The 19,295-nt window shown below is 32.7% G+C and overlaps 1 protein-coding gene across 1 annotated transcript; it reads right to left on the bottom strand.

Moving 5' to 3' along the window:
* Positions 1–12,723: 12,723 nt before the first annotated feature.
* LOC115969239 lies at positions 12,724–14,314 on the bottom strand. The gene is made up of 2 exons (XM_031088842.1): positions 13,877–14,314; positions 12,724–12,963 (listed from the first exon to the last, which is right to left on the bottom strand). The coding sequence occupies exons 1-2, from the start codon at positions 14,232–14,234 to the stop codon at positions 12,866–12,868; spliced, it is 456 nt and encodes a 151-aa protein (XP_030944702.1). The 5' UTR covers positions 14,235–14,314; the 3' UTR covers positions 12,724–12,865.
* Between the last annotated feature and the right edge of the window lie 4,981 nt (positions 14,315–19,295).

Genomic DNA, 19,295 nt, shown 5'->3' on the forward strand with positions numbered 1-19,295 from the left:
TAATGTTATGCTTACATAATACTATCAATACAAATCTCCACATTATATATCTTACTATTATCCTATGATTCACGTCTTATTTGATATTTTTATCTTTATAAATTATTGATTCAAGATACCAAAGAATTTACTCTTCAAGTATCCCTTGACCATCAAATTTTGCAACACCTCAATCTTTGTTTATCCTTTTACTAAACTTGCATTCTACATACTCCATTTTACACCTACTTAACCTAAATCCTCGTCCAGATTTCCAAATTTGCATCAACTCTACAACTAATTTCATTTATTAAAATCTTTTGCAAAAAGTATACACCAAAAGACTCTAATTTGAATTGTTCTAATAAGTTCATCCATAACTAGTAGTGTAGTACATATATAGATATACAAACTTTAAAATTATTGTGATAAAAACTTACTTGTGATGCTTACAATTGTTCTCACATGAAAATTTTGATAAAGAAGTTTCACCTACAATAAAATTAACTTAAATATATATTTTTTTTTTTTGAAAAGATAGTTGTCCTGGACTCTTTTATTAGTTGGAAAAAAATCTGTAAATATGTAAAATAAAATAACAAAAAAAAATTGTCCACAAGGCATAAAAGAGAAAATTAATTTAAATAATATACGATATAAAGAGATGGACATTTGGCATAACCACTAGGACACATATATCATATAAAAAAAAAAGATATGCTATGATACCATTGTCCATTAAAAAAATAGATTTTAAGTTATATAGTATAAGATAAGAGTTTGTGAAGAATTAAAATAAATATTAAATTTAGAAAAAGTAAAATTTAACGACAAAATAGAATCTGTTCCAAATCGAGAATAGGAGGGTGAGAAAAAGGCGGTGGTGATGATGCAGCTTGTGCCTTCGCAAACGCCAAAGGACTGTCCAATCGTTAGCAAGCATAAACGAGATACGTAAGAAGGTCAAGTCAATAAAATTAAAAAATTTTAATTATTAAAAAAATGTGTGTGTGTGTTTTTTTTTTTTTATATTTAAATTTCTTGGTAAGTAAGAAATGAATATTATCCGGAGGGGTCCAGATACAAGGGTATAAGATTAAGATATGAGAGGCCAAAGCAATCATACGGTTGGAATAGAAACGAAGATATTATGTTATGCATGTAACCCTGTAATTGGAGGAGTTCGTGAAAAATATCTAGCATAATAAACAAATCAATTCCGATTTGCGAGTAAGTCGTAAAGCTTGCTTGCTTGCCCCCTTTGAATTCGTAGAATGTCAATGGCATGGGTCATAAATCATAATTGAATCACACCATTGATGGGATTTGGAATCAATCACGTGAACTTGTCTTGTCATGCACGACATCATATTCGATGATAATACTATTAATTCAAGGAGATAAATTATATAACATTATTTGTTGGATATTAATATGATGAGTTGGATACTTCCGTCCTTCACCTTTTTTGTGTGGACGTATATAATTCAATATCTAACACAATTCATGTTAGTTCATTAATCACCATAATTAAAAAGAATAAAATAATTTTTGTCCTTTTCAATATGGAATTAAACATTTTCACTAATTCGTCATCTTTTATATTCACTCTCACATCTTTACATTTATTTTATAACATTAATTCATTTTAATTATTTAATATTAAAATGCTCCAACATATATATATATATATATGTGTGCGTGTGTATATATATTGAGAAGTACTACGTCCACAATATTTTTACAACAAATCATGAATGGTTAGTTATTATTGGTTCAAATTTGAATTTAGCATTGAGATTACTTTTTTAATCTAACAATAACAACCAGTAACAACTTGCCACTTAGGATTTATTGTAAAAATGTTGTGAACATATCATTTCTCATATATATATATATATATATATATATATATATATATTTTGCGTTCAGCTAATAACTTAATATATACTCTTTGGTCATACACATTAATATCTATTTTTATAAAAAAATTTATAAAAAATTGAAAAAATTGTCAAAAAAGTTAAATCATTTTTTTTTTTTTGCTTTTTCATAAAAGAAATTTCTAAAATAGTTTATTAACATATGCTCTTAGAGCATATGTTAGTAAAACCCACGCACACATATATAATGAATTATATGAAGGTTTAAAAAAAAAAATTAGGTATAAACATTAAACTGTACAAAGAGGTAAAGGGATAAGGTATATAATGAATATTAAGAGCCTAAATTTTTTTTTTTGTGTAATTTAATTCGGTAAGAAATAAGAACTTGAGTTTAGTACTCCTATGCACTAAGACCCAAAATGATAAGTGAGCCTAAAATCATAGATTTGTAGACAAATTAGAGAAGTAATTTGAAATTTGAATCACTCATGGGTCATGTCTTAAAAGTAGTAGTAGTATTTAACAACTGGAATTCATCGTTACATCTATATAATGCATATATGTAGTTCTTTTTTTCTTTTTTGTTTGTCAATGAAATGTATATCTGTAGTTCTGTACAATCGGCAGGAGATGGCCCGTCTGATTCCTTTATTTGTTGTGTACGTCTATCTGAATAAGAAATTATTTATTTTGCAAAAGATAGAAAGGAAGAACCTAATAGGCATATATACTTACCCCAAGATCAAATGTAAATCTTATATATCGCCAAGAGTCCTGATTTAAAGACACTATCAAATTTTTCTATCGGGAAAAGCCTGGTTTCAAAACCTTTCTCCCCAATTTAATATATATATATATATATATATATATATATACACATATATGGTTTTTAAGTACGGTTATACAATATGAAGTTCTGACTTGCATTAGTATTAAATATGGACCTAGTCAGATGGTGACACGTGTCTAAAAGTAGACACATATCATCATCTCAACAAGTCCAGTACTACTGAACACTGGACTTAAGCCTGACCCATTAAGTATTCAATGGTGAGAAATATATCTTAAAAACTACAAAAATTCGAGTTTGGGCTTAGTTGATTCTATATCAATTCTGGCAATTTCAAGTTATATATATATATATATATATCCTTATTTATACCCTATATATAAGGTCTGTTTGGATACAACTTATTTTTACTAAAAACTGAAAACACTGTAGTAAAATAATTTTTAAATATGTAAATAGTGCCGTTGGATCAATTTTTAATGAAAAAGTTGTTGAAAAGTGAAGTTTGTGGGATCCGTGAACAATGCACGAGTGCACTGTTCACGGGAGAATAGTCAAAAGTTGCGGCTTTAAAAAAAACAAAAAAACGTGCAAGTGCTAAACGCAAACACCAATAAGTCAGATCCAAATAGGCAAATAATTAAATTTTAAAAAAATAAAATTATGGAAAAGGCCTATTCTTTCGATTGAGAGACAAACTTACTTGTACAATCATTTTTTATTTTAATGTAAATGAGCCAGATCAGAGTAGGTGATTAAGGTTCTAAATGCACCAAGTTGATCAGCTGAGTATTAAAAGTTTAGGTTTGTTCATTTAATTTCATTTCAATCACAAGCCGAGCTTATGCTCATAACCAACAAAATTACAAGTTTAAGCTTGATTTATATTATATATAGTTAATCAAGTTTCATGTTCACAAGTTTGTTCATAAAAATATTATTATGTTTGAACTTAACTCGTTTAATAATCTAGCCTAAACTACGGTTTGAACTTAGTTTGTTTGCTAAACAAATGAATATAAACAAGCTCTTTCTCAAATCAGGCTCAAACATATCATAAATAGTTTGGTCTATTTACAATCTTAAGACTGTATACAACATGTTCATTTATGCCAAGCAAAACATTGACCTACCAAACAATTCTCTATTTTTCCATAGTCAATTCCCGTAATTTCAAGTTATCTACTATAATTTACCCATAAAACTTTACAAAAAACGATTATTCCAAAGGAGCTAATCTTTTAACCTAACAAAAAAATGGTGGAGGGAAAAACACGTGAAAAGTTAGGGTTGTCCTAGATTTCAGATTTGAATGGGAAGAAGGTCGCGTTTATTTTATTTATAACCATCCATACCACGACAAAATGTAACTTACATTTCAGGTGGGACTGACTCAGGCTCATGGCAGCCATGACATGCACATATATGGTCCTACCTAGGCGGCTTATTTTCTGTGAAAGTAGGAATATATTATTCACAATAAACACATGCAGTGTCAATGGTATTAACTTGCGTAAGACCGAAAGCTCTATTTTCTGAATTCCATCTTTAAAAAATAGCAAGTTGTCAAAGCTATAATGCATTAACATCAATAACTTATTTGTTTAAATCTCGGAATGGAAAAAAATAAAAATAAAAAGTTCCAATTGTAAGTTGCTTATACCATAATAATGTTTGTAGTCCATTCATTAAGCCAAAAAAAAAAATTCAACCTATGACTTCAAAATATACTTGCATGACAATAAAAAAAAAAAAAAAAAAAATTACATGTACTATTACACATAAAGTACATGTAAGTTTATTTTGAAGTCACGATTTTATATGCAAAAATAAACTTGTGCACTTCTTTTTTAAGAAATAGTCTCAACTTATGATGTTCACTTTTAATGATTGCTCTTTATCATCAAACCAAAATGTCAATTAGTTTTTGATGTAGGCAAAAATTGAACCCCAAATCTTTTATTCGACTATAAAAAAAATAATCGATTAAGTTAATTAAAATCTATGTGCATTTTGTATGCAACAAAAAGCATGAACTAACAATTAGATTTTTTTTTTTTTTTTTCTCGTTTCCTTCTTCTTGTTCAAGTAGTGTACTAAAGAAGTAAAAGAATAGTATTTCATATTATTGGATTGGAGATATTTTGAGAAAAAGGATAAGAAGGCAATCCTAGATATAGGCATATAGCCTTAATCGCAAGCAACACGTACGGATTAGAATGGGACAGAATGTGTGCATTTTCAGATTTAATTTAATCCCACGTCCTCCGGAGCCCAAGGGAATTTTAGGCTGTGGCTTATGGGTCAAACAAACTGATTCCCTTCACATATGAACACGTTAAAATGCAAATATACTTCTTATTACGCAAGTTTCCAACCTAGACCGCCCATAGAGAATTTAGTAAGTACTACTGTACTAGCTTATAGCCTTATGGGTCAACCATTCTGATTTTCCAAATCCTATGAATAGTTTAAAATGCATGTATACTTCTTAGGCAAGTTTCCTAGATAGACCAATTCTTAATCACACTTTTACTGAATACATGTATTAAGTATTAACTTTGAATTTTTTAAGAAAATAAATTTTAGAGATTTTATGTTAAATAAGAGATTTGTGATTCAATACTCACTTATATTAAAAATCAATTGATATTTTGGTTTGATGATAAAAACAATCAATTTAACGTGAAGAGGATGTTGTTAATTTATTCGTTTGTTTGGTTGTTTTGATTCCCTAGCATATTCCATCAATTCTTTGTCGGGATTTACTGAAGTATTGATCAGAAGCTGGATTGCATGATGGTGGTGTGGGAAAATATCTTCATTCTTTGGCATATACCCACCCAAATTAGACTACTACAACTCTCGCTCTCACTAACATTTTATTTTTCCTTCACAACACAAGCTAAGGCCCAAAGAAAACTAATATTAAAATGTGAAAAATTATTAAGTACTTCCGGAGTACCATAAATACGTACTCTTTCTTCTCACATAAATAGTGGATCACATCATGAATTTAATTCGTGGGACCCATCATTCATGTTCGGAAAGAGTACGCATTTACGGTACTCCGGAAATACACAATAATTTCCCTTAAAATGTATATAGTATAGTGTAAGGACTTGATTCGTGACGAACCGTAGCGGTGTAGGGCTCGCACGTAAAAAGGCCCAAACAATATCATTTGTAGAGCATGGGTTTGAAAGGCTAGGCATTGGTCACCAGGTGGTGGGTTTTTCATAGTGTTCATGCATGATTAAGTTTTCTTCGCCCCTGGAGTCTTTCTCCTGGAGGGGGGCTGGGAGGCTCTGGTTTTTTGCCATTTTTCCCAACCTCTTCTCTAGGTTACTTATTTTTTCTTTTATATCCGCCTGCGTTCATTGTCCTTCGTCCAGGTATAGGGTCAACCTTTCCAAGACTGATACTTGTCCCATCAGCCCATACTCAAAGTCGTTGGGGGTGGTTGTAAAAGCCAAAGAATACGGCTCTGTCAGGTTCAAAGTATTGAATGGCAGTAAAGGCAGCTTTCCCTAGATATTTTAGATTTTTCTTCCAAGTTTTAGTCCTATACCGTTTTTACCCCTCTTTCTGGTGGGATTTTGGGTCTGCCGAGGACTGAACTGTCCTCGGCTGTATCCCGAGGCTATCTTGTCGAGCTTGGGCCATAGCCCTCCTCGGTTTGGGCTTTTGGTCTCCTCACGGGTAAATGGGTCTAGCCCATAAATTATTTGGGCCCTACAATAGCCCCTCAAAACCCTGCTATCCAACCTCTTGGTTGGAAAGGGGGGTTTTGGTAACACCGAGCCTTTTTTATGGCTCATTCAATTCGGCCTTTCACTAATGCTGGCGGTTCTCCATCTGCCCAGGAAATGCACCGGTCTACGAGACAGTCTTTTGATTTTACTCCTGATGCGTTCTTGCCGTTTGGTTATCCAAAACGCGCTTTTAATGACCTCTATTTACGAGACTACTTTAAGTTTATTTTGAAGTCACGATTTTATATGCAAAAATAAACTTGTGCACCTCTTTTTTAAGAAATAGTCTCAACTTATGATGTTCACTTTTAATGATTGCTCTTCATCATCAAATCAAAATGTCAATTAGTTTTTGGTGTAGGCAAAAATCGAACCCCAAATCTCTTATTCGACTATAAAAAAAATAATCGATTAAGTTAATTAAAATCTATGTGCATTTTGTATGCAACAAAAAGCATGAACTAACAATTAGATTTTTTTTTTTTTTTTTCTCGTTTCCTTCTTCTTGTTCAAGTAGTGTACTAAAGAAGTAAAAGAATAGTATTTCATATTATTGGATTGGAGATATTTTGAGAAAAAGGATAAGAAGGCACTCCTAGATATAGGCATATAGCCTTAATCGCAAGCAACACGTATGGATTAGAATGGGACAGAATGTGTGTATTTTCAGATTTAATTTAATCCCACGTCCTCCGGAGCCCAAGGGAATTTTAGGCTGTGGCTTATGGGTCAAACAAACTGATTCCCTGCACATATGAACACGTTAAAATGCAAATATATTTCTTACGCAAGTTTCCAACCTAGACCGCCCATAGAGAATTTAGTAAGTACTACTGTACTAGCTTATAGCCTTATGGGTCAACCATTCTGATTTTCCAAATCCTATGAATAGTTTAAAATGCATGTATACTTCTTAGGCAAGTTTCCTAGATAGACCAATTCTTAATCACACTTTTACTGAATACATGTATTAAGTATTAACTTTGAATTTTTTAAGAAAATAAATTTTAGAGATTTTATGTTAAAAATAAAAGATTTGTAATTCATTATCTGCTTATATTAAAAATCAATTGATATTTTCGTTTGATGATAAAAACAATCAATTTATCGTGAAGCAGATGTTGTTAATTTATTCATTTGTTTGGTGGTTTTGATTCCCTAGCATATTCCATCAATTCTTTGTCGGGATTTACTGAAGTATTGATCAGAAGCTGGATTGCATGATGGTGGTGTGGGAAAATATCTTCATTCTTTGGCATATACCCACCCAAATTAGACTACTACAACTCTCGCTCTCACTAACATTTTATTTTTCCTTCACGACACAAGCAATGGCCAAGGAAAACTGATATTATTTCCCTTAAAATGTCTATAGTATAGCATGTGTGGTAGCACTTTAATGAGCCTACTTATTTCTCCTATTTCAAATATATTCCCTAATTGGAATAGATTCATTTTATAATTTAGAATTCATATTAAATACTATTTTTAATGAGCCTACCTATTTCTCCTATTTTTTATTTGGAATAGATTTATTTTACTGATTTGAAATCATGTTAGATATTGTAAATCTAGAAGTATATCAAGTGTTATGTCATTCAATTTTTTTTAAAAAAAATTTAAATAATGTAGTACTTGCTTCCAAACCTAAAATTATTATATTCATAAAAGTATGTTATTTATTTACCTTGATGCCTTCGAATGCTATGGCAATAATAATAATAATAATAATCACATCGACAAGCTGTATGGGGATTTGTCGTATCGGAATCGTATAATTGTAAAACAGCCAGATACTGGGGGTGGACTAGCCATGCTGTGGAAGACTGATGTGGATATTGATCTAGTAAACTTCACTGCTAATCATATTCTAGTAAAGGTAAAGGAGGAAGATGGCTTCTTGTGGTATTTGTTAGGCTTTTATGGTTGGCCGGATCAAGCCCAACGTGCAAAATCTTGGGCACTTCTTAACCATTTAAGGACATTGGTGGATGGCCCGTGGCTATGTATTGGGGACTTCAACGCTATCCTTCACTCTTCAGAGAAGCTAAGTAAGAGACCTTGTCAAATGAGCCAAGTAGATGCTTTTCGGGATGCACTGGATGATTGTAAGCTTGAAGATTTGGGTTACCATGGCTACCCTTATACCTGGAACAACAAAAGACCAGGTGAAGCTAATACAAAAGTACGATTAGACCGAGCTGTAGCAACAAAGGAGTGGAGAGATAGATTCCCTTTAAGCAAACTTTGCCATCTTTCCCCACATGCCTCGGATCATCTCCCTATTCTTCTTCAAACAAAGGGTTATCCAAAGCATAGAGCAAATGGGGGTGGAGGCTTTAAATTTGAGGAAGCTTGGCTTATGTGGGAAGAGTGTGCTGCCGTGGTGGAGAATGCATGGACTTTGCATGGGAATGAAGGGTTCGGGTTATCACAAGTAAAACAGAAAATTGATGCATGTGGGATGGAACTAAAGACGTGGGGTGCTGGAAAAACAAACCCGGACAAGGAAGCTATCAAACAGCTACAAAAAAGACTTGATATTTTGAATTCAGGGGAGATCACAGAAGCTTCTAGAGATGAGTACTTGGCTGTTTCAAAAACTTTGGATGATCTATTACTCAAACAGGAAATATTTTGGGCTCAAAGATCAAGAATATCATGGCTCAAGCATGGGGATAAAAACACAAAATTTTTTCATGCCAAGGCATCACAAAGGAAGCGAAGGAACCACATCCAAAAAATTACAAAATCTGATGGTGGATGGGTGGAGGAGGAGGAGGATAAAGCTAGGGTGGCAATTGATTATTTTAACAATTTATTTGCTGCAGGTAACTGTGACCAAATGGAGGAGTGCCTAAGCAAGGTGTCTAACAAAGTGACCCCCAGTATGATACAGACTCTGTCCAGTGACTTTAGTGCAGATGAAATAAAGGCGGCAGTGTTCCAGATGGCACCAACAAAGGCACCTGGACCTGATGGTATGAATGCCCTTTTCTACCAAAAGTTTTGGCATATTGTGGGTGATAATATTGTTAGTGCGGTGTTGGATTTCTTTAGCTCAGGCTGTATGGCATCTGGACTTAATCATACTAATATTGTGTTAATTCCTAAAGTGAAACAACCTGAGAAAATGTCTGATTTTCGCCCTATCAGCCTTTGCAATGTCATGTATAAAATTATTTCTAAAGTCTTGGCTAACCGTTTGAAGCAGATTCTCCCCCATGTTATTTCCCCGACCCAAAGTGCTTTTGTTCCAGGGAGGCTTATCATAGACAATGTTCTGTTAGCATATGAAACACTCCATGCCATGCACATTCGAAAAAAAGGGAAGAAGGGTTCATTGGCCTTGAAGCTAGACATCAGCAAGGCTTATGATAGGGTGGAGTGGCCATTCCTGAAAGGCATTATGGTGAAATTGGGATTTCCAGAAAGGTGGATCAGTTGGGTGATGGAATGTGTGACTTCCCCATCCTACTCTATTCTCATTAATGGGAAGCCGTATGGTAACTTGCTACCCTCTAGAGGGCTCCGTCAAGGTGATCCTCTATCACCATATTTGTTTCTCTTGTGTGCTGAGGGCTTTACTGCTCTGTTGGAGAAAGCTGTACAGGAGAGACAAATTAATGGAGTTTCTATTTGTAGAAGGGCGCCTAAACTTACCAACCTGATGTTTGCAGATGACTCATTGCTTTTTTGCCAGGCCACTCTTTCTGAAGTTAGTGTGATAACGGAGATTCTCCAAGTTTATGCAGGTGCTTCAGGCCAGTCTATTAATTTGGAAAAATCCTCTGTGTATTTTAGTAGCAACACTCCGTTGGAACAAAAACAAGCAATTGGATCTACACTGGGAGTGAAGGAGGTGGTAAGATTTGAATCGTACTTAGGCTTGCCTACATTGATTGGTCGTGGAAAATACCAAACTTTCTCCTATATTAAGGATAGAGTTTGGAAAAAATTGCAAGGGTGGAAGGGGGTGATGTTGTCTAGGGCGGGAAAGGAAGTACTTATAAAGGCGGTAGCCCAATCTTTACCCACATACACGATGGGGGTCTTTCAATTGCCATTGAGAGTATGTGATGAACTCAATGCCTTGTGTGCAAAATTCTGGTGGGGCCAAAATGGAAGTGAGAGGAAAATCCATTGGAAGAGTTGGAGCTACTTATCTAGGCCTAAGAAAGAGGGTGGTATGGGATTTCGTGACTTGCGGAGCTTTAACCTTGCTATGCTTGCCAAGCAAGGTTGGAGATTATTACAGGACCAAGACTCATTATTGTTCCAATGCCTTAAAGCCCGTTACTTCCCACGGTGCCATTTTCTTGATGCCTTGGAATCACAAAACTGCTCTTATACTTGGAGAAGTATAATGGCAGCTATGCCGATCTTGAAGCAAGGATGTTGTTGGAGGGTGGGTAATGGCTCATCAATTAGAGTTAAATTGGATAAATGGATACCCAACCAACCTGCTAACAAGGTGCTATATCCTAGTCTTGTGGAGGAAGAGGATTGGATGGTAGAAGATCTTATAGACTCGGACCTTAATTGGTGGAACAAAGAACTAATCATGTCAAGCTTCCATAGAGAGGATGCTGAGGCAATTTGCAGGATTCCATTGAGCCATAGACAGGTTCCGGACTCTTTATACTGGTTGCACACTAAGGATGGAGTGTATTCTTGTAAATCTGGGTATCAGGTGGCAAGACGGTTGTTGAGAGAGGATGGCTGGACAGAGTGTTCGGCTGGTCCAAGTGGTATGCGGGTTTGGTCGAAATTATGGCATCTTAGAGTCCCTAATAAGATCAAGGTGTTTGGGTGGCGAGCTTGTCAGGAAATCCTCCCAACCCGGGTGAATCTAGCCAAAAGAAGAATTATCCCTGATAACTTATGTCACTGCTGTAGAAGCTGTCCTGAAACAGGAGTGCATGCACTATGGGAGTGTGGTGCGGCCCAAAACGTGTGGGCGGGGTGCTTGGCTAGAATTCAAAAAATTCCTAATGCCCAACGTGACACCTTGCAGCTGTTTGAAGAGCTTATGGATAGACTCTCACGGCCGGAGTTTGAGCTATTTCTCGTACAGGCTTGGTTTATATGGAATCAAAGAAATACAGTGGTTCATGGTGGGGCTTTTAAGGAACCGGGTTGGCTTAACAAAAGAGCAACTGAGGTCTTGGACGAGTTTCATAACTCTCAAGTGCAGCTGTCTACTTCAATTCCCACGGTGTCAAGAAATAGTTGGCAACCTCCTCCAGTTTCTGTCTATAAAGTTAACTTTGATGCCGCCATTTTTTCAGAGTTGAACTGTTCAGGTTTTGGTGCAATTATCCGGAACGATAAAGGGGAGGTGATGGCAGCTATGTCTGTCAAAGGACCACCTGTTACCTGTAGCGAAGAGGCAGAAGTTCTTGCTTGCAGGAAGGCGCTGGAGTTCACAGTGGATGCAGGCTTCTCAAACGTGATGCTTGAAGGGGACAATGAAACTGTTATGCGGACTATTTCTTCCTCGTCTAAGAACCACTCCTGGCTGGGTAATATTTATGATGATATTAAATGGCTTATGCGTGGGTTGCAAGTGCTTTCTGTTAACAGTGTAAAGAGGGGGGGGTAATGAGGTAGCTAATATACTAGCTAGACATGCTAAGAATACTGTTGATGGGATGTTTTGGTTAGAAGACTCCCCTCCCCCAGCTGTAGCTGCTTTGTACTTTGACTCTATTCATATTAATGCATAATACATCACTGAGGTGGCTTTCAAAAAAAAAATAAAATAAAAATAATCACATCGACCTCTTCTCCCATCCTGATAAGAATGTGCTATATGCAAAGATGGTGCATATAGGTAAGAGATTTCTTACGAGGGATACATAAAAATTGGAAAGTCTTGCATAACTGAGAGTTTCTTTACCTAGAAGAATCTTAGCTCAGTTACACGGAGAAGAACTATGATGCTTGACCCACCCAAATGGAGAAAACAAATTTATTTAAATTTTCCTAAAATTTGATAATACATAGACAAAAATCTACTTTTCACATAATTGCTTTACAACAATTTGAAGAAATTTACTTCACACTCACTCTATGTTTAATTGGATCATCTAATTACTTGCCTTGATGAATTTTATTTTTATTTTTGTTGAGAATTTCCAAATCCTCAATTCCAAGAGAGAGAGAGAGAGAGAGAGAGAGAGAGAGAGAGTTAAGAACATAATTCTTGATCTTGCCCTATAGGGAATTTAGACCCTGTTAATCACCACCCTCATTCTCCAACCCTTCACACACCATTATTGAAAACAAGAACAAAAATAATAATGAAAAATAAAATAGAATTTATAACTAAAATTAGAAAAAAGTCAATGTGCACACTAGAAGAATTGAATGTCAAATAATGGGAAAGAAAAAAAATGAATCAAAACACTGTGGTTTTGTGGTGTACTATATAACATGTTTCTAATCAGTAATCATGTCCCGTTTGCTGTTGAAGAGGATTGGCGTACCGCGCAAGCAACCACTTGGGCCCATTGCCTCAGCCTCGTCTTCACCAGCTCAGCATCCTCACCTAAAAGTATCCCCAAATAAGAATAATTCAATCAGTCACAACCGTTTAAATTAAGAAAAAGTCCACAACCAAAAAAAAAAAAAAAAAAAAAAAAAAAGAAAAGTAGTCCACAACCAATTCATAAATAAATAATACGGCAGAATTCAATTCAATTGCTAATTTTTTTTTTAAAAAAAAATACAACTTTTATTAGATTTTATTACTAGAAGATTTAAGAATGTAAAATAAATTTAGAAACATTTTTTTAATATATTTAAGATAAAGGAGACGACTTGATTTGAGTTAACTTCTCCTACTTGTTTGCTTGTTATTGTTAGACAAAGATATCAATTAACTTTTTATATCGATGAGGTTTGATACTTAAATCTCTTATTTGATAATAAATTTTACAAATCTTTCAAAAGTTTATAAAAAAAAATTTATCAATTAAGCTAACAATCTGGCTATATGGATATTATGCTTTATTCCAGTACTAAAGTTTCTTGTTATATAAAGCCCAATGTTCATATGAAATGTAAGAATGATACTAAGCCAGATTTGACATTTATACTTAGATCACCTGTTTGATGTTTCAATATAAACGTCACAAATTTGATCAAAGTGGACATGATGCCTCATTTTTTACACATTGCTTTATATATATATTTTTTCTTTTCTTTTTAAATTTTATTAATTAATAAAATTTTTTATGAAATTGTAAAAATAATTTATTCCAAAAAATATAATTCTTTTGAAAATTTTGAAACACTTATTTTTATACGATTTAAAACTCTGTTATTTATCAGATTTCAAAAAAAAAAAAAAAAAACTCTGTTAATATATACTACCAAATTATATTTCTTTATATTTTTTCTCTTATAAAAAATGTGATCTATCATCTATGTTTAATTTTTTTATAACATTTATTAATTACCTTGATCAATAATGGTGTTGGGACTTTCAATCTCGGTATCAGAAGCCATTAACGACGAAGAAGACGAAGACCTCGACAAGCTATTACTGTACTGCTTATTAACAGCGTAGAAAAACTCCAAAGCCGGAATAGTATCCGTTAGTTTTGGATCCACTTCCGGAGAATCGAATCCGAACCCGAGTTCTATGCAAGCCTTCAACTCTTCCAAATCATCGTCCGAAACACTCTTATTGCGGCGGATCCCGCTGCTATTTTTATTGCTGCCTTTGCGTCTCAGCCACGCCTCGTCGCGGTGGATATCGGGCGACCACGAGTGTTGCTTATAGAGAGGCCGTGGCGGCGCGTGAGGTTTCGACATGGTTTTGTGGCTGAGAGGGTTTTTGCTTTAGAGAGAGAGATAGAGAGAGAGAGGGGCTTCCTGTGGTTTTCTTAAGAATATCAATGTGCGTTTGTGTTTATGATTGTGTTTGTTTAGTCAAATATATTGCTTTTGGCGGCGGAAGGGAATAAGGGAATTATAATTTTTTTTTTTAGGGAATAAGGCTATTAATCTATAAATATTTATTTATATGAAAATGCCATCATAATTAATACCCACTTATTAAATATTTTTTTTATTAATAAATTTAAAATATGTGTATTAATAAAAATTATAATTGTATTTTTAATATTTTTCTATAAAATTATAAGTATAATAAATACCTATTAAAAATTATGACAAACTGCTTAAAAAATAACATGATTATATATTATGAAAATCTAACTGCTAATTTACACATTTTTTTATATTTTTAATACACATTTAAAATTTTGTGTCATTCGGATTCATTTACTATTTCATCTATAAACTTATTTTTTATACATAATTTTATACTACAAAAACTAAAAATTTAAATATTTGTTTGATGATAAAACTATTGATTTTTTTTATCTTTTAAAAATTTTACAAATATGAAGAATATAAGAAGATAATATAATTCAACGATATATATATCAAAATTTACATCCAATATAAAATATTAAGTATGATTGTAATCTATTGGTCCTAAAAGGTATCATAACTATCAAATTTTATATTTAAAACTCAAAATAAAATATCAAATTTCATAGTTAGTATTAGAACATAATTAAAATAAAAGAATATTAATTACAATCATAATTATATAATTTTATATTCATGTACAAAATAAAATAAAGATAATCAATTTTTTTTCAAAGAGGAATAATGTTTTATTGAACATTTCAATATTCGCGGAATAATAATTATTTGAATTTTGGGAATTTCTTGGTTGTCACTTGCCAGTTGCCACCTGTCAGTCGAGTCAGAATGAGGTTGGAATGGACCTCGAGATGGGCCAGTGGCTGCTGGGGCCTAATTCTTTTTTGGTTAGTGGGATCCAAATAAGCACCAGGTCACCAACCACCTATTTAAGCAAAGTGGAAGTTTGGAACCATGTTTTGCTGTTTGATTATATTTTTGTTTTGTTTTTTCCTATTCTTTTACAATCAAACTTAAACCCAAAAAAATAAAAATGAATAAACCGAATCCAATAAATTTAGATCTTTTTCTTTCTCTCATGAGTCATGTACACTGAAAAGGAAAATAGTACGGCAAACAAGTTAGCCATTTTGTACTGTTTTGACCGAAGTTTCTGTTAATTCAATAAAATTATTGTCTTGTTTATATATATATATATATATATATATATATAAATAAATGCCTAAGAACATCCGCATGAAAGAAAACCAGTATGAGGATTTTAAACCAATACCTTTGCTATAATATTATAACAATATTATAATGTTTAGTGATTAAGTAGCCTCCGAGTCATTCATTTTTTTGATAGTCTTAAAATGCAAACAAATAAGAATGAGCTTTAATATGAAGTAAAACTTTGCGGAATAACATTTAAACAAATGTTAATTATCACAATTTTGATATTTTTTAGATTATTAATAATGTGGTGAAATTCAATCTATTTGTTTCAAAATGAATGGATAGAATTTTAGGAATTTCATGGTGAAATTACCCTAAAAACCTAAAAACTTAAAGATGGTATTAATTCAAGGTTTTAAACCATTAAAAGATGCTGCAATATCTTTTACTTATCAAGTTGAATCTAACTCATTCATTTTTTTTCATGTTCATGAAAGCAATGAATGAAGAATGAGATTTAAATGAAAATTGGTAAAAGTAGAAAGTTCAAATAAGAGTACGGAATAGTCAATAACCACATAATTTAATAGTACTTCTCAAATCCTTTTAAAGCATGAAAGTTAGAGATTTTATGGATTGGAAAATACCAACCTCAAGGGTTTAGACAGAACATATATATATATTCTTTCCATTAAAACACTATAACTAATACCAAAGTTGAAAAGAATCTAATAACTGCATTAAGGTACAAATAAGCCTACCAAATATGACTCATAGGAAATTGGTGGAGAATTAGGTACAATAAGGTACAATAAGTGCATTAACTATTTCTTATACACTTACTTTCTCTAATCTTCTGAGGTGTATGAGCATTGCTCCTGAAATTTTGAATAATTTTTCTGATCATTGCAAGGTTGAAAAATGAGAGAGAGAGAGAGAGGGACAGGCTGGAAAATTGAATGGTTAAGGTAGACCCAAAGGTCAATGGTTATATTCCTTGGTTTCTTTCTTTCTTGCTGGCTTGACAGACAGGTATTCCACGGGTTCTAAATAAATAAATAAAGATACAGATAGAGACAGCAAAGAAGGTATAGAAGGATTTGGTTCCTTTTCCAGATAAGAACCTAGACCCACTTCAATTTTGTTGACATGGAGCCTGGTTGGCATCTGCAATTGAAGCTGCACAGAGTATATGCTCTGTTTTGTGCACCCTTTTTTGCTGGTTTGGAAGAAAATATAAAGAGGACTCAAACATGATTGCCTGAGGTAATGAGTCATGACACACCAACTGTATATTTGAGTTCAAGGTTTTTGCACTATACTAGTTCGGGTGGCGTGCTATTCAATGAGTGAGAGAATTAAGACAGCGGTTCCATACGAAATAGATAAATAAAATCTAACACTAAAAAACCTACAATCTCATTTATATAAGATTTTTGTTAGAGTAACTATTTAACATATATGTATTTCTAAATGACTATTGACAGTTTTTCAAAACCTATATTGCCTAAAGACACTCCCTCCAAATACTTCCACCAACAATATAGAACAATATTGTTTCCAATTGCAAGTATTAAGTTTTGCTAAAACATTGTCATGATGTTTAAAAATTTCCAAGATAAATGATGTCATATGCTACAAATGAGGCTCTTTAAGAAACAACTGCAACCATCCAAAAATGAAGATTTTGTTATTCATAATTTTCTTGTTTATTCTCTTACATGTTATACCTCTATCTTGGATGTTTAGTTTAGTTTTTTCATGAAAACACTTCAAAGTTCAAACCAAAAAGAGAAAGGAAAGAAAACAAAAAAGCATATGTGTCAATATATAGTTTTCATTAGGTAAGATTATAGGTTTAGAAAAATAAAGCCTAGCAAATTAGTGTCGATAATAAATTTTTTCACAATTATTATCAGTCAATAATTTCTAAGAAAGAAACAAATAGACCAATCATGTTAAAATTTTTTATTAATGGCCATATTTATAAAATTTTGAAATAAAAATTAGGTTAGTTTAGATACAGTTTATTTTGTTAAAAACTGAAAACACTGTAGCAAAATAATTTTTAAATATATGAATAGTGCCGTGAGACTCATTTTTAATTTTTTTTTTTTTCTAAATAAAGTACTTATAGGTCCTATGAACAGTGCACGAGACCCACCAAACAGTGCTTTATGTCTCCTAAAACGCGTGCATAAAAAAAAAAGAGAAAACACCAAACGCGAAACGCGCAGACACAGTCAGCTAAATCCAAACATATACTTAATAATTTGAAAAGGACGATTTTTTAGACACAATTTGGTGTATTATTGACTTATTAAAAAAAATTACTTTATATTTAATGGTCAAACTTACCAAACACAATAAAAACTATGAAACAACAAGAGAGTATTCAACAACAGCATTTGTTCAAATATCTTGAAACATGACGTATCTCAACATTTGTAATTGCATCTCACTATTTATTTATTATCATCTCAGTAAAAAACTTAAGAAAGTGGAATTCTTACTCAAAGTTCATGACCATCAATTGAAAAGTAAAAAACTTCAATTCTACCATTAAAAAAAAATCAAAAAATAAATAATTGATATCTTGTATTGAAGCCTAACAATGAAAAATTAAGAATCTTCAAACAAGAAAATAACTTTAGCACATCCTAATCTAGTAGGGTGATGCAAATGAGCTTGGCTAAAGTTCAGGCTTCTTCTTATCAAAAAAAAAAAGTTTAGGCTTCTTGTTTCAATTAGAAATCAATCTACGTCATGAACAATGAATATAAATTTGAGTAATAGAGTGACATTTACAATTACTAGTAATTGAAAATAATAGTATTAGTTAATTGTAAAATTTCATAGAATAACAACATTAATTCAAACAAGCGGATGCCATAGATTGAAGCTCTATAATAATAATAATAAGCATTCCTCACAGAAAAACATTTTAGAAAAAAGGACATATAATAAAAAGACTTGCTCGTTATTGAATTTATTACAGCATGAAAAAAAATGGGCCCATATCATAGAGAAATTGAAGAAAATACAAAACAACATATAAAACCTAAAAGACTCATATTGCAAAAGGGCAAACAAAGCCTAAATAATATCAGCTGGGCTAATTTCCAGCCAGTTACTCTACTTTTCCTCCAAGCCCTTAAGCAAGCTTAATAGACAAATATGCTGTTAAACTTAAACACCACACCAAGAAATTTGGGTGACTATTACTTGAAAGAACCTTAGGATGCTAAAAGGAAAATAAAAGTATAAACTATAAAGAAAACAAAAACAGCTAATAATCAGAACAGAGGCATCCTATAGTCAGCATATAAACCCAATAGAGTTTTGAGACCTTTAACCATTTCTGCTGATTGTTTGGAATACAAGTTAACAAAGGCACTAAATTCCCAATTCACTAGTCGTAATTTGTTCTCAAACTGTTAAAATGCAGTTATAAGAATATGATATCATGATAGAAATGAAGATTTTCTTTTAATTGGTAAGCTACACAGGCACTCAGTGGGTCTTGAACCCAATTGAGCTGTAGCCCATTGGCCATGAAAGGAAAGGAGATTGATTGTTTAAAAATCTCAGACCATAATGACACAACAAATCAAATTCAATTCTACAAGCATGACAAAGACTAATTAATCTGGTTTTTCTAACCACACATTTATAGAACCTTGAGTTTCAAACAACTTTTATATCTTGCATTGTTGCCTTCATTAAGTAATCAATTAACATGTAATAAATTAAACAAGTAAG

Source organism: Quercus lobata, chromosome 11, assembly GCF_001633185.2.
Source record: "Quercus lobata isolate SW786 chromosome 11, ValleyOak3.0 Primary Assembly, whole genome shotgun sequence".
NCBI classification, from domain to species: Eukaryota; Viridiplantae; Streptophyta; class Magnoliopsida; order Fagales; family Fagaceae; genus Quercus; species Quercus lobata.